Below are 26,097 nucleotides of genomic sequence, written 5' to 3' on the forward strand. Positions count from 1 at the left end.
GCTATGCACAATGCCACACATGGAATGTGATCGTTATGTACTGCAAACGTGCACTCATAAAAATAAAACTTAAAAAGCAATAAAAATAAGAAATGAGAATGTGAGCATGTGAATAAAGAATGAGGAAACTTATCCAATACTTAAGTCTGCTAACAGATGAGAGTCTAGGATAGGGAGATTCACTGCTGAATTGTACAAACTATTTAAAGACAAATTCATAAACTTATATGAAGCTATTTCAAATATTGAAGAGGAAAGATTCCCTTGCTTTCTGTCCTCTTGAATATAAACATGTCAATATTGTAGCAGATGGTAAGCAGGAAAAGATACTGAGTCAACGTCATCGTCAGCTTCGACCAAGCACAAATCAATAATCAAAGAGAACACGGGGACATCAAAGAACCGCAGGGACACTGGCAGCCCTCTCCCTCCAGATCAAACGCCCACCTCCTCTACTGCACCCTCTGCCTCTGAGTCTTCTCCTAGCTGACCCATAAATACAGCCTCACTCCTCCCTCCCACACACCGGGATCCTGCTCTCCACCCTCCAGTGACTCCCAGCCATGAGGACCCTCACCCTCCTTGCTGCCATTCTCCTGCTGGCCCTGCAGGCCCAGGCTGAGCCTCTCCTAGAGAAAGCTGAGGATGCTCTAGAACAGCAGCAGCTCCAGGAAGAGGACCAGGACGTGGCCATCTACTTTGCAGGGGCTGAGCGCTCTGGTCTTCAATCCCCAGGTGAGAGACACAGTGTGTTGGAGGCATGGAGTCCAGAGAAGAAGGTCCAGAAGTGGACTATGGGAGCAGGGCTAGAAAGACTCAGGGCCCTTAGTTGACTGTTTTTAACTTCTGTGGGCCTTCACTTCCTCACTATACAATGAGGAATGAGAGCCAAGTAAATCAACAGAGACGTTCTTCCAGATTTGATTCTTTGTCAAATTCACTGTGCTTGCCATATACTCAGACATACAGTCTACTTCTTTCTGTATCGCAGTGAGTGAGTAGTTGTTATAGAGAGTTTATTTTTCTCCCTGCTAGATGAGAATTTACAAACTGGAAGTCTCTACTCAACTGCTGGGGAACCAGAGCAACTCCACCCACTGCGCTCCAAGCCAGGACAACTGAGAACTGTGCGCGCCAGACCTAGGCCCCGCCCCCGCCCTTGGCGCCCTCTGCCTAGACCCATCCCCCGGCCAAGACCCCGACCCGGGAGAGTACAGGCCCAGCAGCCTGGAGGAGAGGTAAGCCCTGAGGTCGGTTGCTTCAGGGAGAAATAATAGATGGGCCACTAGGCTAGCTCCAGGGAAAGCCCACAGACAGTGTAAACTGAATAGAACAGCTGGGGTTTACCCCCAAGAGAGGCTTCTTCACAGTAGGATAGATCTGCCAGATTAATTAGTCTGCCACCTTTGATCTCAGTCTCAGGCAAAGTCTCTGACAGGAGCAAAATGCAGACAAACCTTGTGCCATGGCATAAAAGGCATTATCTGGAGTCCAGCAGCCAATGGGGTCCTTCTTCTCAGCAGCAACCTCTTGATCCTGGTCTTTACTGACTTTCTGGTCTTCTGACCTCTGACCATGATCTCCCATACAGTACAGCCTAAAGTGTTGCAGCTCTAAGTTTTTAGCTGACATCTCTGAACCTTGCCTACTTCTTCCCCTTCCCACAAGCCAGTGCAAAGGCTCTTGACCCACATGTCCAGGTAATGTCACAGCAACAACCCCACTCTTGGTACCAAATTCTGTCTTAGATGCTTTTCTCTCACTGCTGAGACAAAATACCCACTACACAAAATTAAGGGAAGAAAGGTTTAGATAGCTCGCAGTTTGTAGAGGTTTCAGTTCATAACTGGCTGCCTCCAAGTCAGGGTGGCACATGGCAGAGGGCAATAGTTCATGGTGGTGGAAGACAGCAAACCAGCAGGGGACCTTAGTAACTTCTTTCTGCCCCTTCCATCTTATCCAGACTACCAGGATTAGGGTGGGGCCAAACCAACCAGTGGACTCATTTAGTAATCACACACGCTTAATCCCAATGTCACACACTCTAGATTCAGCCAGCTCTGAAAAGGCCTATGATCACAGAGGCTTTGGGGGGACATCTAGACACAAACCGTAATAATCTCCTGTTTCTTTTTCCTCTTTTATCCTTAGCTTTGTTGATTTAATTTGGCATTCTTTTCCTCTTTCCTTTTGCACTCTCCCTCTTTAATTTGATCCCTAATATTTTTCCTTTACTCACTATTCCTTCCATTTTTTCCATGATTTTCTTCTATTACTATTATCTAAAGCTACTAATGTCTCTTTACTCTTTAGTAAGATCCTTTATTCACCTTTATGACCTTCTTATCTTCCATGGCTTAATTTTTCACATTGTATATATTTTGCCCCACTCCCTACAACCACTCCCCTTTACCATTATAACCATTAAGCTTTGTTAATCTATAGATGATTAGTTAGCTGCATCTTACTGTGGTTGGGCACTGTTCCTTTGTTAATGGGGGTAAAGTTTTTCCACTGAGTACATGTTTACGATACATCCATATCCGACTTGTCTAAGGGTTCGTACATAATCATAGATGTCTTTTCTATGCTTAAGTCTGGTACATTATTGGCTCTTAGGGTTTGTCAGTGTCCTGTTTGTATTTGGTGACAATGTTTTACTGCTTTAGCCATGGGGACAGCATAGTACCAGCACAAAAACAGACATGTAGATCAATGCGACAGAATAGAAGAAACAGAAATGACCCCCAGCACATTCAGTTATTTGATCTTTGACAGAGAGGCCAAAGACATATGCTGGAAGTAAGATAGCCTCTTTAATAAATGGTGCTGCGAAAATTGGATCTCTACCTGTAGAAGATTGAGTCTAGATTCATATATCTGACCATATACTAAACTAAAAATAATGGATCAAAGATCTAAAGGTTAAAACAGAAACCATCTTATACAATATAAAATAGGTGCAATTGTTGAAGGCGTAGCCTTAAAAGACTGTCTGAATAGTACTCCAATGGCACAAAAAATAAGACCAAGAGTCAATAAATGGGATCATATGAAGTTAAAGAATTTCTTCACAGTAAAGTAAACAACCAACAGTGTGAAGAGACAACCTAAAATGGGGACAATTTTATTCTAGCTATTCTTTAGACAGAAGACTAGCATCTGAAATAGAAAAGACTCAAAAAAATAAGCCCTCCCCAAAATGAAAGACCCAGTCAAGAAATGGGAAACTGAAATGAATAGACACTTCTCAGGAGAAGTACAAATAGGAAATAAATAGATGAAATAAAGTTCACCATCACTGGTCATTAGATAAATGCAAATTGAACCAAGTTTGGGATACCTTCATATGCCAGAAAGATTGGCTAGCATCAAGAAATCAAAAAATATCAAATGCTGGTGTGGGTGCACAGGGAATAAAACATATTTACCTTTTTTATAGGAATGTAAATCTGGAAATCAGTGTAGAGATTCCTCAGAAAACAAAAATTAGAAATTCCATTTCACACAGCCATGTCCTCCTGGGTATCTTCTCAAAAGGATAAAGTTACCATAGTACAGTGATCCATGCACACCCATGTTTATAGCAGCACAATTCTAATAGTTAATCTTGGAAATGGCTTATATTCCCATCAACAGATGAATGCCTAAAGTAAATGTGGTATTTGTACACAATAGAATACTACTCTGTCCTAAAGAAGGATAAATGAAGTATTCATAAGTAAAGAATACACCTGAGACCGTAGTATTAAGTAAAATGAGTCAGATACACAAATATTGTATGGTTTGTCTTATACCAGAAACCACAAATATAAATAAGGAACAAAATAAAATATAAATAATAGCAAGATCTTTTTAAATGGCAAGGAGAACAAAAAATAGAAGGAGCAGGAGGGAAGGGTGAGAAATGGGATGGAAAAGAATGGCAATCAAAGTTGAAATCGAGCATTTGCAAATGGGAAGAGGCCCAAGAGTCAAAAAGAGCAGGGAGAGGTGGTTGGGGGTGGGGAGTAAAAACTGAATAAGGATGCATCAGGTATGTGTACCGATTCCCTATAAGTATAATCAGGGTTACTGCAAACATTTAGGATCAATACAAAAAGAAGAACCTGGAGCCAGCTATGCGCATCTGTGCAAATGTATGCATGCTGGGTCGGGAGCACAGAGAACTGCACACGGGTGAGGAGTGGCCTCCAATGCTGTGAGGGACCAGCACAGGCTGAGGGGTGGAGCCCTGTGCACGGGTGCTATGTCCATTGCTGGGTGCAGTGGTGCCCACATGACACACCCACGCCACTCAGCACGGACCCTCCCTAGGGCTCGCTTCACCATCCACTGCTGACCCGTGTTTAGTACTCAGTGTTGTCTCTGTGTCCCCAGAGCCAGCAAGAAGCCTGATCTGAAGTTGCAGAAATAGAGCCTGTGGCCTTAGATGCCACGTACTCTGCTGTCACCCAGCACAGAGAAGAGATCGCCATTTACATTGATGCCTGGATGACACTTCACCCCTCTACCTGACCTCAGTGTTCCTTCTCTATTTCAAATAAATTCCTCCCAGCAAGTTCTCCGTTTGTGCTCCTTGACATTGGTATGTGTCTCAGACACAACTATTTAAGATATCTTAAATATGACACTTTTAAACAGAAGCCTGGCTCCCAACTTCAAGGATGATCATGGGCTTCAGCACAAAGTGACAAGAAAGATCCCACTAGGCTCATCCTTCTGCTGAGCCCTCCTGTCTCCTAACTGTCTTCATTTCGATTGCACCAGTTCTTTGTCCCTGCCGTCTCCATTATGTTCAGACAGTCATAACATCATTACTTGCCGGAAAAGCCAACATCCCCTTCATGACGTGTTGGCCCAGCCAAGGTGAATCATTTGTCTCTTACACTAGGGATTTGATTCATGCCATGAAAATGATATTCAACATAGAGTGGTTATTTAAAGAACACAGTAAGTAGAAGGAAAAGCACAAGAAACCCACACTGTGACATAGATTTATTGCTATTCAACTTCTTATGGAGTCAAAGCAGGATTGCAGAATTTGATATATAAGTAAAATTGGTCTTCACAAAACAAAATGCAGAGGAAAAACCTTTCTATTGCATGTCACAACATGCTGTGACCTAAATTACCTTACAGCTGCTGAGAGTCTGACAATCCCTGTGAAGTACAGCTTTGCAGGCCTTCCTAGGAACAGTGAGCAGACAGGAGTTCTCCATGAGACTGAGAGTCCCCCCAGTGTCACAAGGGATGGGGCTCTGATTCTGAAGGATCACGCATGACAAGGACTGCAGCAATGGAGTTTAGAGCCATAGATTCTGGTCTCATCAGCCACAGCCCTCCTGCTATTTTATCTCCAGCTGCTCCCCACCCCAGCATGCACACCATTTGAGGTTGACGCCCTCCCTGAACTTCTGGCCGTGTAAGAGCTCAGGGTCATTTGTAACCCTTGTGTCTCTGAAAAGCCAGTCAGATATTGGTGAAGTTAACTATGCTTCTTCCTCTGTCTGAATGCTCTTCCCTCTCAAGATACCCACTGGTACTTGGACACTCGTCCCTTATTTTCTTCAAATAACTATCAGAGAATGAGTTTAAACCCTGGATTTCTGCCCTGCATTAGTAGAGACTCATTGTATCTACTGAACTTCAAGTATTTCCAGTCAGGGATTCCATCGCAGAAGTCTAGCAAAAGAAAATCCCATATCAATCTGTGGATGGTGCGCTTACCTGGCTAAGAATTTCCCAAGAGGTTGTCCAGAGACAGATGAAGTATAGCCTGCAGGAAAGGGGACAGTGTTTCAAGAGAGATAACATGCTTCACTAAACATACTTCTGCGGGGAAATACGTGCATCATGTGTTTGTACTTGTGGCCTGACAGCAGGGTGCAGAGCTCTGTGACGCTCAGAATGGGGTTTGCACTTCAGTGTCTGAGTGTATGTGAGTATGGGGGAAGAGCGGATTTGGGAGAGAAGAAAGGAGTACGTGGGGCTCCTCTATTGACCTCCAAGCCCTCAGATGTTCTGCTGATCCAGGGTTTCCACTTCTCCCGCAGGTTCCCTCTCTTTGCTTATGCCCTACACTACCTGATAGGTTATCCTACAAGGCCTGATAAGCCTCTCTGATCCCCATCACTATAACTATTGATCTCAGGCCACAGGGACTCTTTGTGATACAGTGAATGACTTTTAGAATAAGCGAGGATTCCTCCTTAGTTTGCAAGGTTGAACACACAATCCTAGACTTACCTTCAGGCAATGTCTCATCAATGCGTCAGAGTATAGGCCTCCGTGGACCCACCAGGGTGTGTGAGGGAGAGCTCCAGTGCACAGTGTCCGGGAGGCAGTGTAACCATTGTCTTTCCCAAGCACAAGTCGGGTGGTGACATGGGCAGCTCTAGGTTATCAGGACAAGAAAAACTGTCCCGCGAGGGGGCACATTTCCATAGAAACTGGCCTGCGGGCAAGACTGCCTCAGATTGGGTAAACTGATGCCAAATTCAAATGAATATTAAACGAGTGCATGAGTAGACTGAGAGGTACAATAGTCCAAGGGAGCACCTCGGGGATGGATACAGTGTGGAACTTCCCCGCTCTGGAGGAACCTCAGAAGAGGGATTTCGGAGAGAGCTTTGTACCCGTTGCTTCTCTGAGGACCTTCGAGCCCTGCTCTCCCTGCTTCCTAACCCAGACTCTACCCATTAATAATCTTACTCCAAACCATATGACCTGTGTTTCTGTGTCTGTCTTCTCTTATCTCCTCACAAGCTTCTGTGCGGTTGCATGTACTTTGGCTCCTGAGAATCTACCTAGGACACCGTTCTGGCTCACAGGGTACAGCTGTCTTTCACGTACTGAGGAACCCCCAAAGTGTTAGCCCGCGATGAAGCCATTTTCTATTCCCACCTGCAGGGTGTGAGGCTTCGGGGATGGCCACACCCTTGCTGACATCTGTCCTTACCAGAACGTTTGGTTCTTGTTTTTTTTTTGTTTTTTTTTGGTACCGGGGATCGAACTTGGGTTCTTTCGCTTGCACAGCAGGCAGCAAAACCACTGAGCTAAATCCCCAGCTGGTTCTTGCCATCATGGTGGGAGAGAAGTAGTCCCTGGTGATGGTTTTATTTGCTTCTCCATATTGAAAGATGATTTCAAGCATCTTTTCAAGTGTTAATGGCCGTTGTATGCCATCCTTGGGGACCATTGTATACCGTCCTTGGGGAAGCACACATGGAGATAGATTACCGGCCAGTTCTTAAACGTAGTTATCTTTCTATTACCATGTTGCATGTATTCCAGACATGCATCTTGTGAGTGTCAACCTCTGTTTTTTCTCTCTCTTTGAGTTGTTCTATTCACTTTGTTGATCCTGCCTTTCCAAATTCAAAAGCTGTCCATTCTGAAATGTACATTTATATATTTTCTTGTCATTCATATGGTATTGTATCTAAGAATTCACTGACAGATGCAGGAAATGAAGGTTCACCCTTTCGTCCTCTATGAGTTTGAAATTTTACATTCAATTCTGTGATCCATTTTGCATTGTACTTTGATTGCATTGTGAGATAAAATCCTAATTAATGCTGCTGCTGTGGCTGGCAGCTTGCCCACCAATGACACTGAGATTTGTATTTCCCCCTTGAGGGGGTCTCAGCATTCCTCAAGAAAGTCAGACTATCAAGTGCACCAATTTTTTATATCTGGACTATTAATTTTATTCTGCTGACCCACATGCCTGTCACTGCACTGATTCCTCACTGCTACAATTACAATTGCTTTGTAGTAAGTTTTGCAAATGGGGCCCATTTGTCCTTCGTCAGGTCAGTTTTCACTATTCTGCGTTTCTGGAAATTCCACACAGATTATAAGATAAGTTTCCCAGTGTTGTCTATTCATTATTTTTTCTGTTACAGGGTCTTGCTACATAGTCCCGGACAGCCTTGAACTCACTGGAGAATCCAGGCCGGCTGGAATTCCTGATCCTCCCACTTCAGCCTCCCCAGGGCTGGAATTACAGACATGAGTCACCATGCCTGCTCAGTCTGTCAGTTTCCATGAAGTCACCTGGGGCTGTGAAAGGGACTGAGCTGGACTTGCACACTACACAGGCAGAATTGCCATCACAAACTCACATCTTACCGAGCAGATGCTTAGGGTGTTTTCCCATCTACGTGCAACTTTAAGACATTTCTCAGCAGCATTTTGTACCTTTCACTGAACAAGTTTTGCATTCTTTTCTTTCATTGGTTCGTGTGTCTTTTATTCTTCTTACATTATTCAATAGAAAGCTTTGTAGTTGATATGTGAATGTTTGTCACGAGTGTGTAAAATATAACTGATGTTTGAGTCTTGACCTTGTATCCTACAACAATGTTAAACACATTTATTTGTTTTAATAGTTGTTGAGTAAATTCCTTGGTATTTTTCCATGTAAAAGACTGCATTCTCTTCAGACAAATATAAGTTTACTTCTTCCTTTCCCATCTGGGTCCAGTTTACTTCTCTGACTTGCTCTGTGGCCCAGGCCAGAGCAAGAAGGTGGAATAAGGAGAAGTTGTAGGCACAGCCTCCTGCAGCTGCTGCCTGCCCGTGGAGTGGACCATCCGTCTCCACCCTGAGTGGACTCTGGGTTCAGTACCTGATGAGACCGCACTGAGGAAAGTATCTACTCTCTGTGCAGTTTTTTTTTTACCAGGAAGGAGTGCTGACTTCTGTCCAGTGCCTGCAGACACCACCTTGAGTTCTTCATTTCTTAAGCAATTGCTCTGCAATTTTACATGACTTAATTTTTGGATGCTAAATCGCCTTCCCTTTTATCACATATATTGGGCTGAGTCATGGTGTGTCGTCCTTTTTTATGCAGTTACATGCAGTTTGCTCATATTTTGTTGAGAATTTTTGTGTCTATATCCACCAGTTATACAGACTGTCCAAAGTACGGTGTGCATATAATTTAATACATTATTACAGTAAAAGATATGTTTTCCTCAATCCCCCTCAAAAATACTACAAACACCATTGAACACACGTATCCTATCAATCCTGCAACTTTCTGAAGCAGTTCTGGAAGTCCTCTTGGAGAAATATTTACAAAGTGAGATAAAAAACACAGTGAATGCTGCTGCCAAGTGCAATCCAACAGACAGGCAGGCTCCTAAAACATTACACTGTGTCCTCATCCTCCTTATTCATCTTCATATTAACTTATCTCAAAGTAGATTATGATTTTACTTCTGATTTCTTCTTGAACGATTCTTTATTTTTATGACTGCCGCATGATTTTCATATAGCTGTGAGTTTCAAAAATTTCACTCTGCTATTGAGTAGTAATTTCATTCCCTGTGGTCTGAGGACACGCTTTCAGTTACTCAAATGACTTTCTACTTACAGATCCTGAAGAAGTAGAAATTTACAAATTACCTTTAAAAATTAAAATAATAATAATAACAACAACAACCTTAGGAAAACTGATTTAGAAACAAAATAACACTAGTGATTCAACAAAATCAGAAGGGCAATTTGTGATCTCAATGATGTTTTGAAAAAAATTTAAAAAACAGACATTCTGGAACTGAGAACACAATGAAGAAAAAATAATATAATAGTTGGTTTCAGTATCAGACAAAATCAAGAAAGAGACAGGTTTGAATATGAAGACAAGATTTTAGATATAAGCTCATCAGGTAGAAGAAAGGAAAAGGATTGAAAGACAGCCAAGAAAATCAGTGGGACTAATTGAGCACAGTAAATAAATGTTCCCACTATCGGAGTTTCACAGGAAGAAAAAAGAACTCACAAAACTTATTTAAAATAAGAATTGCTGAAAATACCTCAGTCTTGAGAGTCATATGGATATCCAGATTCATAAAGCTGAAAGAACAAATAAGATTCATTCCTCAGTATTGTGTTAGTTACCTATTGGGTCATCTTGAGGAAGAAACACCCAGGTGATTGGATTAATGGAGTTCTGGGTGTGGCTGAAGGGATTTACTGAAAAGAGAGACCCACCCTGGTGTCAGTGGCGCCACCCAATAGGTGTGCAGCCTGGATGGAATAAACAGGGGTGAAGAAGGAAGACTCACTCCTGCTTCTTCAGAGGTGCTCCACACATCATGTCCGCCTTGGACATCTACCGCGGGCTCTTCTGCTTTCCAGTGCAGACCTTCAGCCTTATGGCAGATGTTTTGTCCTCCTGATATGGGCTCACATGGGACTCTGCAGTGAGCTCCAGGCTTGTCACCTTTGACTGGAGCTTCTGGATTTCCAGCACGGACAGACCTTTTGCCATCTTCCACACCTGATTGTGCAGTTGGCCATTATAAGCCTACCTTGTAAATCCTTAAATATTTATATATCTTACATTAATTCTGTTTTTCAAGTGAGCACTGATACTGGCATGTTGTAATTCAACCATAGAAACCTAAAGAAAATTCTACAAGCATCAAGTCACACATATGGGAAGAACCATTTCACTATTAGCAGATTTCCCAACAGAAACCTTATACTTTAGGAAAAAATGAGATAACATATTCAAAGTGCTGAAAGATAAACCACACACACACAGTACCCAGCTGAACTGAATCAGCGTGGTGTGTGCATGGAGGATCCACCCGAGGATTGTTACCAATAGCCAAGAAAAGAAAAATGGAGGAGAAGATCTTGGGCTTTTGATTTTCTACAAGAAGCTTGCTATGGATGGTTTTTTTGATGTGAACTTGACTGTTGTCCTTGGAGGAGGAGCACAGGGCCTTGCTGTCAATAGGAACAACTGTTGTTTTCCTCAGGGGAGCTCTGATCTTCACCATAAGCATCGCTTTCTGGCTCCAATGTGGATCCCTCAGCTTGGTGGCACAAATCCTCCAACTCAATGGTGTAGATTTTTTCTGGCTCCCACCACTGGCCTTTGGGCCTTCTGGGTGCAGATCCTCAATATGGACAAGCATGAGACATGGCTGTGGGCTCTAGGCCACTGGCTGGGCTCGAGGAGAACATTGCCTTGGACTCTAAGCCTATACTGCTGGGATCTAGGCCCTCAGCTGGATCCTTCAGGCTTCTAGTGTGGGGTTCATTTCTTGTAATCCTTTGGATTTACCTTTTTGGGCAATTATCATAAGACAATCTTATAAGTTATGTGTCCTGTATTTAATGTATTCCCTTGCCCAATCCTGCTGACTACAACACACTGCACCCAAAATTCTACAGACAGCAAAGCCATTGTTCAGAAATAAAGGCTTTTGCACTCAAGGGAAAGCAGAGGGAATTCCTGACAATTAGATTGGCTCTGGAACAAATGTTCAAAAGAGTGCTTCAACAGGAAGTTAAAGAAAGATAATTACTAACCTCAGAAAAGTAAACTTCAGAGGAAGGAATAAATTCATAATCAAATTCAAAGTACTCCATCACATTAATAGTGATTGTTGTACTCAGGGTTTTTAAAGGAATAGATTTAACACAGGACACATCATTTCCAGGATGATTTTATAATATTCACCCAAAAATTCAAATGCAGAGGAGGTCAAGAGGTCTGTCCACATGCTACAGACCTGAAGGATTGAGCTGAGGGCTTAGAGCCCATGGCAATGTCCCACACAAGTCCAGCTCAAGGCCTACAGTCCAAGGCAATGTCCTCCATGAGTCCAGCCAGAGGCCCAGAGCCCATTGCCATGTCTCATGCAAGTCTGTATCAAGGGCCTGCACTGAGGAGGCTCAAAAGCCAGTTGGTGAAGCTAGAAGCTAGAAGGATCTGTGCCACCAGGCTGAGGGCTCTGCACTGGAGGGAGGAAGCAATGCTCAAGGCAGAGATCCGAGCTCCCCTGAAAAGAACAGCAGCCATTCCTGGCAACAAGGACCCCAGCTCCCCTGACTACAAGAACAGCCCTGTTAGTATCAGGAAAACCAGCCACAGGAAGCTTCTCCGGGCAGATCAGCAGGACACCATTTTCCTCTTCAGTTCTCCTTTTATGCTATTGGCAGCAATGCTCAGGTAGATGGTCCATGCCCAGCACCACACTGCATCATTTCAGCTGGGGGATTCAAGTTTGCCATTAGTTAATCCAGCACAGGGCATACAGGCTTTCAAATCCCTAGCATAGAGGTGCAATAGGCGAATGGATGACAGAACGGCACGCACCTAAGTTGTTAAGGACACATAAGATGAAAAGATCTACTGGAAGTCAAGAAAATTAAACAACGGTTGGAGGGTAAATTTCGGGTTTTTTATTCAAGCAAGGTTTAGGTGTTACTGGCCAAAATAGTACATTGTACTGCTGAAAAAGGCAGGGGAAAGCCAATAGCAACATCAAGTAAAACGTAGCGCAAAACTTAAAAACAAAGGCATTGATGCCAATCACCACTGGAAACCACAAAGCGCACAGGACAAAAAGAAAGGGGAAAATGCATAGCAACAGGAAGACTAACAAGGCCAGGAGTAACTTTCACCTAAATAAATGACTGTGAATGTAAATGGATGAAGCCAATCCACTAAAAGATACACATTAACAGAATCCTTTTCAAAAAGAAAAAGAAAACATGCAACTATATGCTGCCTACAAGAGATTCGCCTCTTGGTAACGTCATATTGAGACTCTAAGTGAAACGATGGAAAAGGGGTTCCATCCAAAAGGAAGCCAAAGGAGACAGGGAAGGTGTCTGCTTCTGTCATATAAAATAGATGTTAAGCCAAAAGGTATAAAAAAACAAGGAAGGTGACTACATAACCACAAAGATGTCAATTTTACAACAGAATATAAAATGAAAATATAAATGCACTTAACACCACAGAACCCAAAAATACAAATCAAATATTATACACCTAGAGAGAGAGAGAGAGGGAGATGACAAGTTTAAAAGTGGAAAAATCATCCAGACCAAAAGAGTCAACTAAACATGGGTGATTTCCACTCCATTATGGACCAGGCAGATTAACAAGTGTGTAGAGAACTTCCCACCCACTCAAGAGTGGAAGAATACCCTTTCTTCTGAACAGCAAAGGAAACTCCTTCTACGTAGATTATAAAGTATCAGAAAACAAGTCTCAAATTTTAAAAGTGAACATACACCAAATGTGTGTTTTGAAGAAGTAAAACAAAACTAGAAATCAAAAGAAAGATAAAGAAAAGGAAGAACTGGGAAAATTATACAGATGCACACATACAAAGGAACATGCTTCTGAAAGACTAGATGGTCAATTAAAATTTTTAGGAGAATAAAGAACAATTTCTTGAAAGGAAATGACATGGAAAGAGAACGTAATAATGCTTAGGACACAGGACAAGTTGCCCTCAAAGAAAAATGGACAATGATAAATTCCTACTATGAATAAGTAGAAGATTCCAAATGAGAAACCAACTCTAACACTCCAATGAGCTACCAAGCAAGAACTAAGTGAGCTCAACATTGCTAGAAGAAACATATGATAAACATAACAAAGGGAATGAAAAAATACAAATTTAATAATATATACAAGACCAATGAATCAGAGTTGGGTTTTTAAAAAGGTAAAATATGATGTGCTTTTAGACAGAATAAGAAAATAGGAGTAGACATGAAAATAAATGAACAGGAGATGTAAAAGAAAGCATTACCATTGATAATACAGAAGTACTAAGGATCAGGACAAATTACAATAGAACACTACATATGCCAAAAGTTTAGAAACAGAAGCAACAAACAAATTTCTAGACAAAAGCAGCCTACAGAGATTGAGTCCAAAAGTTATAAAAATTTGAAGAGACAAGTAAGGATTAAGGGAAAAGATCCAATATTCAAAAGCCTTTCATCTCAGTGAAGAGGAAGGTACTGCGCCAGTTTGTTTTCTTTTTGTACATTTCCCTTTTATTACAAATGTCAATATTCAAACAGATGGGCAGCAGGAAAAGATAGCGGTGTGCTAAACATCACTGCCAGCTTCAACCAGGCACAGACACCAGACAAAGGGAGCACAAGGACATCACATGGCTATGAGGTCCACAGCAGGCCTCACCCTCCAGACCAAACATGCACCTTCTCCACCCCATCCTCTGCCTCTGAGCGTTCTCCCAACTGATGCATAAAACAGCCTCACTCCTCACCTCCCAAACACCAGGATCCTGCTCTCCACCCTCCAGTGACTCCCAGCCATGAGGACCCTCGCCCTCCTCGCTGCCATTCTCCTGCTGGCCCTGCAGGCCCAGGCTCAGCCTCTGACAGAGGCAGCTGAGGAGGGTCTCGAACAGTGGCAGGCCCAGGAAGAGGACCAGGACGAGGACACGGGCATCTCCTTTGCAGAGGCTGAGAGCTCTGGTGCTCAGTACTCAGGTGAGAGACCCAGAAGGACAGAGGTAGGGAATCCAGAGGGGAAAGTCCAAGATGGGCTATGGAAGACAGTCCAAAAGGCGCTATATCACCTCTGCAACTATACCTAACTCTCTGGACTTTGACTTGCTTACTAACAAATTCAAGAATGGGAGCCAAATAAAGTAAGAGGTGTTCTTTTTCTTAAGACTTTCAACACTTTCTCAAATTCACTGGGGTTAACGTATGGACAGACGTACAGACTAGATCTTTCTGGATCAAAATAGGTATTCATCATTGTAGAGAGCATACTTTACTGTCTACTAGAAGACATTTGAGACATTGGAGGAGACCATAGGTGTCTTTTCAATGTATGTGTGTTGGTCAGGAACACACAGGAGGGGAGGCAGGTGAGAAATGCTCTCAGATCCTGCGTGACCACCATAGCCACACGTGTTAGTTACTTCCTCGCACAGATGTCGCCCACATTCCTGGTGGATACTGCCAAAGTGAAAAACCCAGGCAAGCCAGCACAGACGTCCCTCAGAGTCCTTTTAGCATCCCCTGCTGACCCCAGCATTCAGTGCTCAACGCTGTGTCTATTTCCTCAGGAAGGCAAAAAGGTTTCACCGCCTGCCATTGCAGAAAGAGAGGCTGTCATCCCCGAGAAACCAGATCAGGGTTCTGCATCTATGGTCGTAAAGAGCGACCATACTGCTGTCTCTGAGCATCGCAACAGAGAGGAGGTCTCCATTTCTGCTGACACATTTTGTTGCTCTCTCCTTGATTTCCATGTTCTTTCTCCACAAATAAACACTTTGCAGCAAGTTCTGTGTTTGTGCTTCTCGATGTCTGCTACAGTCCGAGTCTGGATGCTTTGAGATACCTTAAATGACACCCTTGAAACAGGATCCTGGCTCCAAATACCAGGAATTTCAAGGATGCCAGCAGGCACTAAGCACAAAGTGACAAGAAAGGTCCAAAGCAGCTGCTGATCTTTCTGTCTAGCTCTCATGTCAGTCCTTGCCCATGTATACTACGTTCCTTCATCATATCAGCTTCATGTAACGTTTGTGCTTCACAAAGTGTGGTCGTTTCAAGGCCAGATGGATCCTTTGTGTGTCAAGCCCTGCAGTTGTATCAGCTCCATTAAAATAATACAGACAGTGGAAATGGTTTTCAAGAAAGACATAAAGAATGGAACAATAAAAGCATAGGAGCCCCACACTGTGAGACAGACATTACCATTATTAGAAAGCTGTCTCCTATACAACAGGATTGATATACGCAAGTGATTGTGTTGACAAGCAGAAGATGCACAGGGACAATCAATCCCCATGGTGCTTTGCAGCAGTATACACATTCTTTCGATGCCTGAGTTACTGAGAACTGGAAAGTGCAGCTTTGGAGGGGCCCTCAGGAAAAGTAACAAACAAAGCATTTCTCCAACCAACCAAGAGGTCCTGTGAAGCTGCATGGGCCTGAGGCTAATTCTGGTAGAGTCATGATGAAGGGGGCTGAGAGAAGGGCAGCAACAGCAAGGCACCCTCCACCCTCAGGTCTGCAGACTCTGGGCTGGGTTGGCCATGGCTCCCCCTGCTGCTCTGTCTGCAGCTGCTGCCCATCCCAAGGTGGCTGCCATGCTGGGATTCCATCCTGCCTCAGCCTGCCTCCCTCTTTCCATGCAAGCGCTCAGGTCTTGTCTAAATTGGGTGCCTCTGGGGTGACTTTAGTGGGGTGTGGCTGATTTCCTCCTGGGTGACCTCCCTTTACCTCCCACAGATACCCAGGGGCCCTGTGTCCCACAAGTCTGTCACATGCTTACAGGTCATGAGCACGAGCCCGACTCATGGTATGCGCTGGTTTCAGAACTTCGCTGTGAGGATTCCATAGCAGAAGTCTACAAAAAGAAGACGTTAGATCGATCCACAGCTCTGCTTACCAGTCCTGTCACATTGAGAATGTCCCGGGAGGCTGAGTGTGACAGAGAACCTGCAGTGTACAGGGAAGGAGACAATGTTTTAAGGCAGGTTATTCACCATACTTGACTATAACAACCTGCTAGGCCCAGACATGGCCCTGACCACTAATATCAAAAATTGCTGAGTCCCTCAGAGATGGAACAGCATTTTATCCTTAAGAATCCTACATTCTAAACTTGAGCAGGGTCTCAATTCCTGAATGAGGGTTCCCAGAGTAAGGGTATGGTCAGAACAGAACCGGGCCATCTGTCCTCAGGTTGTCACCTCTGCTTCTCACAGGGCAGGCATCTGTCCTGCCTCCTACCCAGCAGACCTGAGGGGTTGGGCTCTTGTCCCAGCCTTACTGTTACAAGCTGAGGGCCACCCTCCTGCCATCCTCCTGCTTTATGGTTCCCAGTGCTCTGTGACCCTTCACGATCTCCAATGACTTTCACCATAGGACAGGCGATTCCAATATTACTGGAACCTTCTTGGGTCTGTTAATTATGTGCCACACTGTTAAGACTCAACATCCTAATGTCATAAATTCCTTGGAGGGTTTAGAACCAAAGGCATGTGTTGTCATGTTATTTCCAGCATGTGCTATATATGTATACTCAAATGGAGACTCTTTCTCAAATGTAAAGTAAGTCCAGGCAATTATTAGTGCAATACTTTGTGTTTCTAGTACCAACAGGAGATTCTTTGCTTAGATATCTTATCATGCAATTGTGATATCATATAATGTTTTAAGACCCCATGGAAGCTCTTTGATATGTATTACTCTTTTGTACAAATTATCCTAAGTAATACATACAAAATCCCCAGGAATTGAACACATAAGGTACTATATTTCAAGGACAAGGACCCTGAAACATAGGCAAGATGTATATTTATGAAAAGTCTCAGTGGTCTACAGCAGATGCTACCAATTACTTAAATTCTCTGGAGAAAAGAATGGGTTTTTTGGATTTTTTGGACTCAGAGCTGCATTGGTGTCACTTGATGTCCATTCACTCATGAATTCAAGGTTCCTGTATGGAATCTCCCTCATCCTTGAAACACCTAGTTTATTATGTAATGTTTAGGGTTCTGAGATCCAGAAATTCATACTTAACCCTCTAAAGGTGCTATTTCCCCTCTCCAGAACCTCAGAGGAAGCAAACTTGATTCCTAAAGGTGGGCATTGCCACCTGCTTTCCCCAGTGTGCTACTACACGGTCACTGCTCAATTTTCTGGAGGTCTTTACCTGGAGTACTGTGCAGAGCAGGACCTGGGTCAGCGTCTAATGATTGAGGACATTTCAGTGTGGAAATGCACCAAAACTACCTAGGCAAAGAACAGAAATGAAAGCTCTTGTCCTGAACAGACAGCACTTTAATGGTTTCTCCTACATGCTGGGCCGTTGTTCAAGCTTAGATATGGGGGTGGAGAGGGCAGTACACAGAGAAAGATGAGGACCAAAGGTGAGGTCCTTGTGGCTGCAGGATCTGGTGGAGTTTCCTGTATGCTAGGGGGTTACAGGAACCTGATGTTTCCAAAGGGGGCATGAGCTTATCCTGTGTTTGTGCTTTTCCATTGACAGCAGAATGCAAGAGCCATGGGCCTCTCAGAACAGGGTTTGCACTTCACTGTTTACGTTTATGTGAGTTGAGGGGAGGGAGAGTGGGAACGAAAGCACCCGAGGCTCCTGTATTGTCCCCAGAGTCCTGGATTATTCTGTGATTGTTCACAGTCCATCTCTTTTCATGAAGCCGTCATTTCTCGGTAAGCAATCACACAGCATCCCTGGCATCAGTCTGTAAATATTTGTATCTGGCCATTTGGTCCATTGTGTGATAATGTAGAGAGGACCGGGATCCTTGTTGGTTTCAAAGGTAGACTACAAAATTCTAGAGTTTTGCTTTCAATAGATTCCTGCAGATCATCAAAGCGCAAGGCCCTCTTGCACACATCGGGGAATGTGCATACGTGGGCTCCAGGCCAATGTGTCCAGGTCTTTGTGTAATCATAGAACTTCCTGTGCTCAAGTGGCTGAAGTGGCATGAGCAACTATAACTCTCAGAGGCAAGAAAGACTTGGGCGGGAAGAGGAAACTTTAATGAGAAACTTTCCCTGGGGTTAAAGACCATTTTCAATTGGATCAATAAATTAATTCCAAGCTCATATAAATAGTAGAGAAATGCATTAGCACACTGTGAATGCCTGCATTCAAATGGAACTCTTCCAGGTATGAACATGGAGGTCCAGAACACTTTCATTCTCTTTGGATTGCATTCATTGCATTTCAGAGGAAGCTGTATGGCTATTGCTTTTCTCAGGGCCTGGGAGAACCAGCCTGTTTCCTGACTCTTTGGCCACTAGAGAACAGCAAATCAATACTGAGCTTCCATCATAATAAACTAAGAAAGCCTAAAATCAAAGCCTTAAAAATCCTGAAAATTTTGTCAGGAGAAAAAGAACCCCTCTAGATTGTTCATGGAAATATAAATTAGCACAGTAACTATGAAGATTCTTCAAGAAATGAAAATTAGAAATTGCATTTGACCCAGCTATACAATTTCTAAGTATCTTCCTGAAAGAGTTAGAGGCATATTACAGTGATACATGTATATTGATGTTTATAGCACCACAATTCTTAATACCTAAATCAAGGAAGCGGGCTATATGCTCATCAAGAGAACAATGGAGAAAGAAAATGTGACTCTCTCTCTCTCTCTCTCTCTCTCTCTCTCTCTCTCTCTCTCTCTCTCTCTCCCTCTCTCTCTCTCTCTCTCTCTCTCTCTCTCTCTCTATATGTACTAGAATACTATTCAGGCAGAAAGAAGGACAAATTTGAGTCATTTGTAGGAAAATGAATGCATCTCAAGACCACTATGCTATACTAAGTGATATGTTAAGTGAAATATATCAGACACAAAAGATTATATATCACATGGATTCTACAATCTGAGAAACAGAAAATACAAATAATTTACAGGGAAACATAAGAGACAGCTAGTAGCAAACAGGCAGATAGATCTGTAGAGATTGGAAAGGAATCTGGAGAGAGTGGGTGAGGAAAGGTGGAGTAAAATGATCAAGACATGACATGTATATGTGCAAATTAACCAAGAGGAATGTAATTATTACATGCCACAAACATATATTAATTAAGAAAAAAGTTAATCCCTTGCTGCCTGAGCACCCTTGAGTCCCTTAACAGCCAAACTAGTCTTCACCACCACCAGGCCCAAGAAGTTGGAGCCTCACAGAGCCACCACTGCAGGCAGGGCCCAGAAACTTTGGAGCTGTTTGGTGCCAACTTGGTGCCTGTGGATTCTATGCCCTGGCCCAACCACCAGCTTTCTCTCAATTTTGTTTCCCCTCAACACAGGGCAGAGGCCCCAACCAACAGATCAGCCTAACTGGATGAAGCTAACATATGGAGAAATCAGGTAAACCAGGAAGCTCAGTAGCTCCAGGGAGAAACAACTGACCAGGGCAACAATTCTAGCCCCAAGAAAATCCCATGGCTATTGTAAACTGCAAAAACGGCAGGGGTTTTAACTTCAAAAGTGATTTTTCCTCACAGCAGGCCTCAGTTGTATAAGAAATCCAGTGCAGTGTCTGTCATATTTGAGAGGGCTGAATTAAGAGCCACTTGGGGAATTAGTTGTTTAAGATCCATCTATAGAACAACTGCAGAACTAATCCACATCAGGGCTTCCAGTGTTACTTTGGCACAGTGACTGGATAAAAGACAGTCAAAAGAGTTGCAGAAAGGGTGCAGGTGAGACATAGAAACCCTGAACCCACCTGAACCTCTGAACCCATTTCAGGCCAGGAAGGAAACCGGGCCCCATCCTCTGTGGTGGAAAGCCAGCTCAGGTCCAACAAGTGTGGCCTTGAGAGGCCTCTGGTCCAGAGAGTAATGGCATTGAGTCCAGTGGTCTGCTTGAAACCTCAACACCCTGCCTACATCCAGAACAGACATCAGTGGTTTAGTTACTTTCCCCATCTACCAAAATAAGCAACAACATGCCTCAGCTTGGATCCTTGCCACAGTCTGGAGTATAAGAACTGGAAATTTACAGTACTACAAGAGAATCACCTCAAAGACCCACAGAGAACAAAAGTGAGATGATGGGAAAGATTATTCCAAGAAAATGCAAATAGAACAAGACAAGGAATACAATTTTTAAAAAAACTTTTAAAAATAGCATAGAAAAATAATGTAGGCAAAAACAAAATATCAAACACTTCAATTCTGTATGCGTATATAATAAGTAAAAATATGTATGCACCCAACACCAGAGAACTCAAATATTCACAGACCTAAGGAGAAACCACAACAGAGTGACAGTAGAGAGCTTCAAACCCCCACTTTCAAAAAAGGACAAGTAATCCAGTCAGAAAATCACCTGAGAAGTAACTGATTTACACTGATTCTAGACCAAGTGGATGTAGCAAGTACATAGACAACGTTCAACCCAACCATGGAAGAACAAACTTTCTTAACAATAGCACATGGAAACTTCACCAGTATAGGTCATATTACAGGCCACAAAAAAATCATAAACAAACAGTTTATAACGGAAATCAAATCAGGTTTGTGTTGTAGAACATAACACAATGCAACTAGAAAGCAACATGAAAATCACAAAAAAGAAGATTTAGGGAACTAGCCACAAACATGCAAATAGAACAACAGGTTCTTCAATGGCAAAGGAATCACTGATTTCATTATAAGAATTTTGAACCCGTTTTGGGGATAAATGGAAAGAAGAGACACAATATAATTCACTTAAAGAATAAATACACCAGAAGTAGTTCTCTGAGGAATTAAACAACAGTATAGTCCTGCTTTCAATAAGTAGCAAGATATCAAATGAGCAGTCAACTATTTCAACAAGAACAACTAACACATAAAATCAAAATCAAAATCATAATTGGTAGGAGTAATACATAATAAAGTAGACTACAAATTACAAAATAGAAATTTAATATACCTGAATCAGTGAAAGAATTGCATTTTTTGAAAAATGTCAACATTTAGGCAGAATAAGAAGAAACAGATTTTATTCATTTGAATAAATAAAATCAGAAATGAAAAGGTAATGAAACCAAAGAAATAATAAGGATCATAACAAATTTCTGTGAACACTATATTTCAAAGATTTCAACAACTTAGAAGAAAATGAATAAATTCCTGAACACAGCATATTACAAATACTGGATCAGAAGATATAAAAATTTGAACATCCAATAGTGAGTGAGGAAATTGAGCCAATATTACAAAGTTCCCACCAAAGAAAAATCCGGGATAGGAAGTCTTTGTTGCAGCAATCTATGAAGCATTTTTTAAAATTTAAAAAACCTATTTTCAAATTATTTCCTATATTGAACAAAGAAAGAAAAATCTCATGTTATCTTTTCATAAAAATGTCAGTACTGAAGCAGATGGGATGCAGAAAAAGATACCGGCATCCTCAATATCGTTATCAGCTTCAAAGAAGCAGAGACAGTAAACAGAACACAAGGTCATCAAAGGGCCACGAGGTCACTGGCAGACCTTGGGCTCCAGATGTAACATGCACCTTCTCCACTCCGTCCTCTCTGAGCTGTCACCTGATTGACATTTAAATACAAGCTGACTCCTCCATCCCCACACACCGGGATCCTGCTCTCCATTCTTGGTGACTCCCAGCCATGAGGACCCTCGCCCTCCTCACTGCCATTCTCCTGTTGGCCCTGAGGCCCCGGCTCAGCCTCTCCCAGAGAACACTGAGGAGGATCTGGAACAGCAGCAGCCACAGGAGGAGGACCAGGATGTGGCCATGTACTTTGCAGGGACTGAGAGCTCCGGTCCTCAAGATGCAGGTGAGAGACCCAATGTGCTGGAGGTGTGGAGTCTAAATAGAGAGAAAGGTCCAGAGATGGGACATGGGAGCAGGTCCAGAGTAGTCTGCATTACTTACATGACTATACACGTATTTACCTCCATGGGCCTTGACTTCCTCAGCTATACACTGAAATGTGACAGCCAATAAACCAAGAAGTGTCCTTGCAAGTCTTTGCAATATAAGGTGTGTCTGAAATTTGCTAGACAGACACACACAGAAGCTATTTCTGTGACTAAATGACTAGGTGTGGTCACACAGAGTATACTACTCTTTTCTAGAAGACTTTAGAAACTTGAGACTGCTGTAGGCCTGTGTTCCGTGTGTGCTTTGTCGGAAGGGTGTAGCTGTGAAGACAGGTGAAAAGGGTCTCAGACCCAGGGAGGGATCGGCCCTGCCCATGCTCATTGATTCCTGGACAGAGCTTGCTCACTTTGCTGGGTGCAAAGGAGCTGAAGTGACAAACGCACACCCACCCCCAGCACTGGAGTCCTGGGATTCTCTATACTGCCCACTGCTGACCCCTGTACTTAGCATCCGGTGCTATCTCTGTGTCCCCAGGTGGAGAAATGGTCAAAGTGTGCCGTTGCAAAAGTGGAAGTTGTCGTTTTCCAGAAGCCAAATATGGATCCTGCTACAAGCATGGTAAAATGGCCAGGTTCTGCTGCCGCTGAGCATCCAGAACAGCGAAGAGGACATTTCATTTACCTTCAAAACCAGAAAGAATCTTTATTTTTCTGTACTTCATCTCCACAATTTTCTCTTTCTCTATCTCTAATAAATTCCTCAAGCAAGTTCTCTGTGTTTGCTATGTGTCTCCATCTGGGCCTCTGCTAACAGAGTCTGGAATGATGTGATTTTAAACAAAATCCTGGCTCCATGGATGAGGAACTACAAGGAGGATGGAAGGCTTCAGACATAGACAGATGAAAGACTTCAGCTGAGGCTCTGCCTACCTCACCTGCCCGCACTACTGGCTTCTTTTACACTGGTCCTGTTCTCAAGTCATTGCCAGTATGCACTAGGTTTGCTCATCCTGACTGCATTACCTGTCAGGAAGCTCTCTTTCCTAATGCTGCTTTCCTAATGCTGCTGTTTAAGTAAACAGGCCCCATGAATATTTGTCTTTTAACACCTGGGCTTGTATCAGCTCCAGTAGAACATGTTCAAAGTGGAAGGAGGTAGGGAGTAGAACAAACATAGGGAGAATGTAGTAGAACAGATATAGAGGGTAGAACAAATAGCACAGGAGTATCACACTATAATGTACAGATTACCTCTTTTACAGTGTGATATATAGGAAAAGCAGGGTTTAAAAGAGTGATCAAGTATAGAATGTGTATTTAAACTTTAGAACTTTATTATAGTAAGACACATGGTCACTAATCCTTGCAAAATATCCCCATACTTTGAACATTTATGCCATCATTCTGGTCACTTACAAAGTGCAGTCATTCTGCAAGTTCTGCTTTGTGAGCACGTTTAGGTGCACCGTATTGGCAGCCTCAAGGTCCTGAATTGAATCCCAGTGTTGACCTTCTCGGTATTTAGACACAGGGGAAGAATCAAAAGTAGAGCGGTTCAGATCTGGTGAGGAAAGTGGTGAGGATGCACTTTAACGTTCTTATGAGCCTGCTTTTCTCTCTCTCTCTTTTTTTGGTACCGGGGATCCTATCTCTCCAGTTGCCTAAACCCTGCTGAGAGCCTGATGCTGCCTGGACAATGCAGGCTCCAGGGCGCCAGGAGGAGAAAAGACACACAAAGCCAGGCTGCAGCCAACCCCGAGCCCCTGCAGATGCTGCAGGGTCTGAGGCTGTGACTCTGACAGGATCCTGCAGGACAGGGACCCAGCCAGGGGCTGCACCTGAGCTAAGGACAGCAGCACTGGCACACTCCCACAGCTGCAGGCTCTGCTCTGGGTTGGCCACAGCGTCCCCTGCTGCCCTGTCTCCAGCTGCTGCCCACTAGCCATGCCCAGGCCCTGGGGTTTGCATGGAGTTGGAGCATCTGCTCCTCTGCCCATGCAGGGCTCAGGATCTTCAGCCCCGTGGAGTCCCTGGTAGGCCAGCCTGACACTCCTGGGCCACTGTGGGACTCTTCCTTCTGTCTGACCTCACTTTCCCATAGACCCTCTGAACACTGGAACACTTCCTGCCCTCATTCCGAAGGCTCTCACAATGTGAACAGAAAGCTGTGGAGCAGAGAAAACTTTGATCCCTTCCAGCTTAGGGTCCCAAGCACAGGGATGGAAAGAACATCCAAGGAGCCATCGCACTGGACTAAAGCCACCTGTAGCCCAGACACAAGGGTGACCACCAAGGTCAAAATCAGTGCCCACACCCAGAGACGGAACAGGCCTTCTGTCTCCACGGCCTCTGCATTCTGATGCAGAAGAGGCCCCCACCTGAGTCCGGGATTCCCCCACTTCAGATCCAGAGCCCTTAGGGTGGAGGCCTTCCAATCCATTTGCCCCCATATTGCAACCAGTGGAATCTGTAGTCTTTCTCCATCCTACAGCTGATCAACTAGTGAAACTGATGGGCCATTTCCAATATAAAGATTATTTTTCCCTCAGGATACAAAACCCCCAATGAAAAGAAACTACTGTGGAGAAAGGACACCTTCCAGTTCAGCAAAGCTCTAAACTGTCTCTGCAATAGTGTTCTCCTGCCAGTGCCTAAGGGCTGTGAAACCAGGAAAGCTATGGCTTCAGCTTGTGGCTGCGCTCCCTGTGACATGTGCAAAGCCAATGGATGAGGGAATCCTCCAGCCCCATAGTCCCCTCAGTAGAGGAAGCACAGGAAATACAGTGGTGTCTCGCTTCAGGAACACTTCTGTTTGTGAACAATTTGATTCACAAACAGAAGTGTTCAGCAGTATTTTGTTTCTGTCCAAAGTCTGCATCGGGTGGTAAACAGGACTGCAGCCATCTTTCCCACAGGAACACCAGTGTGATCATATTTTCCGAAACTGTGGAACAAATTAAGTTCATGAACTAAGATGTGTAGGGAACAGGGAAAGGGGACTTTTCTACAACCTCTGCGATTAGTCCTAGTCTCCTGTGAGCCATGACAGCACAGGGAAAATTCCTTTATTAGACAGAAAAGGCAGAAGAGGTAGAAAAAATGAGACTTAGAGAAGAAGCTGAGCTTTGGGCCTGATCAGTGCTGCTCTGGGCAGCAAAGGCAGAAGCCCTTAAACTTGTCGCACCTTTATCCAGTATCTCAGGAGACAACTATGTAAAAGACAACTGGGACAGAGAGTTCAGTACCTGAGGAGAGCAACAAACGTCAAAGGTCCCTCGGGGGAAGTGAGGGCACCAGCGCTGAAATCCTAGAGCGATGAAGAACTACACAGATGTTCCTCCGGGATGTCTTTAGCTGCTATAATCTTGTCCTGGAGAATCACAGCATCACTGGAACACTGAGGTTTTAGGGGTGATGAGAGGTTAAGAAAGAGTTATGTCTCCACATGCCAAAGCTGGCCTGTTGGCAGGAAAACTAAGTCCTAATCATAATTTAATTGTGAAATGATTTTTCCCCCAAATCATGTAGAATTGCTCCCTTGCAGAGGTGCCACTATAAATCCCATCACAAAATGAGTTTAGGTCAGGACCCTGCTGATCCATGGTTCACAGAAGCCAGGGTCTGTATCTACCCTGGCTCCTGCCACACAGAGACAGGGGACTCTGCCTTTCACATGACCTCATTGTTCCCACCTGAAGGGTCCAACTCTGGTGCCCCTCCTGCTTTAGGATTCCCTGCAGACATGGAGCCTTTGTGATCTCCTCTGGGGCTCAGCATAGAGGATGTCCTTACAGTCCTGCATGAGCCTTGCAGACCCTCTTCTACCATGCTGCCCTGAACACTGTCAGCACCCCAATGTCATAAACCCCTGGAAGGGATTAAAATCAGGAGATGGAGCTCTGGAGCTGTTTCCAACACATGATGGACATCAGCCCTCCAGTCAGTGCCTTTTCTCAAGT

The 26,097-nt window shown here is 43.7% G+C and overlaps 1 protein-coding gene across 1 annotated transcript; it reads left to right on the forward strand.

Annotated features, from left to right (window-relative positions):
- The first annotated feature begins 498 nt into the window (after positions 1-498).
- On the forward strand, positions 499-22,926 carry LOC147828407 (defensin alpha 5-like). The gene is made up of 2 exons (XM_087210095.1): positions 499-735; positions 22,680-22,926. The coding sequence occupies exons 1-2, from the start codon at positions 564-566 to the stop codon at positions 22,784-22,786; spliced, it is 279 nt and encodes a 92-aa protein (XP_087066221.1). The 5' UTR covers positions 499-563; the 3' UTR covers positions 22,787-22,926.
- The last annotated feature ends 3,171 nt before the right edge of the window (positions 22,927-26,097 follow it).

This window comes from Heterocephalus glaber, unplaced genomic scaffold (genome assembly GCF_053883595.1).
Source record: "Heterocephalus glaber isolate CG9 unplaced genomic scaffold, H.glaber_assembly_v1.0 deba00001104, whole genome shotgun sequence".
In the NCBI taxonomy this organism is placed as follows: Eukaryota; Metazoa; Chordata; class Mammalia; order Rodentia; family Bathyergidae; genus Heterocephalus; species Heterocephalus glaber.

Excerpts from the sequence above, each read along its gene's own strand:
- LOC147828407 (XM_087210095.1), top strand. The coding sequence starts at position 564 with ATGAGGACCCTCACCCTCCTTGCTGCCATTCTCCTGCTGGCCCTGCAG. Across the intron at positions 736-22,679 it reads CTCTGGTCTTCAATCCCCAG|AAATGGTCAAAGTGTGCCGT; the intron begins GTGAGAGACACA and ends CCCCAGGTGGAG.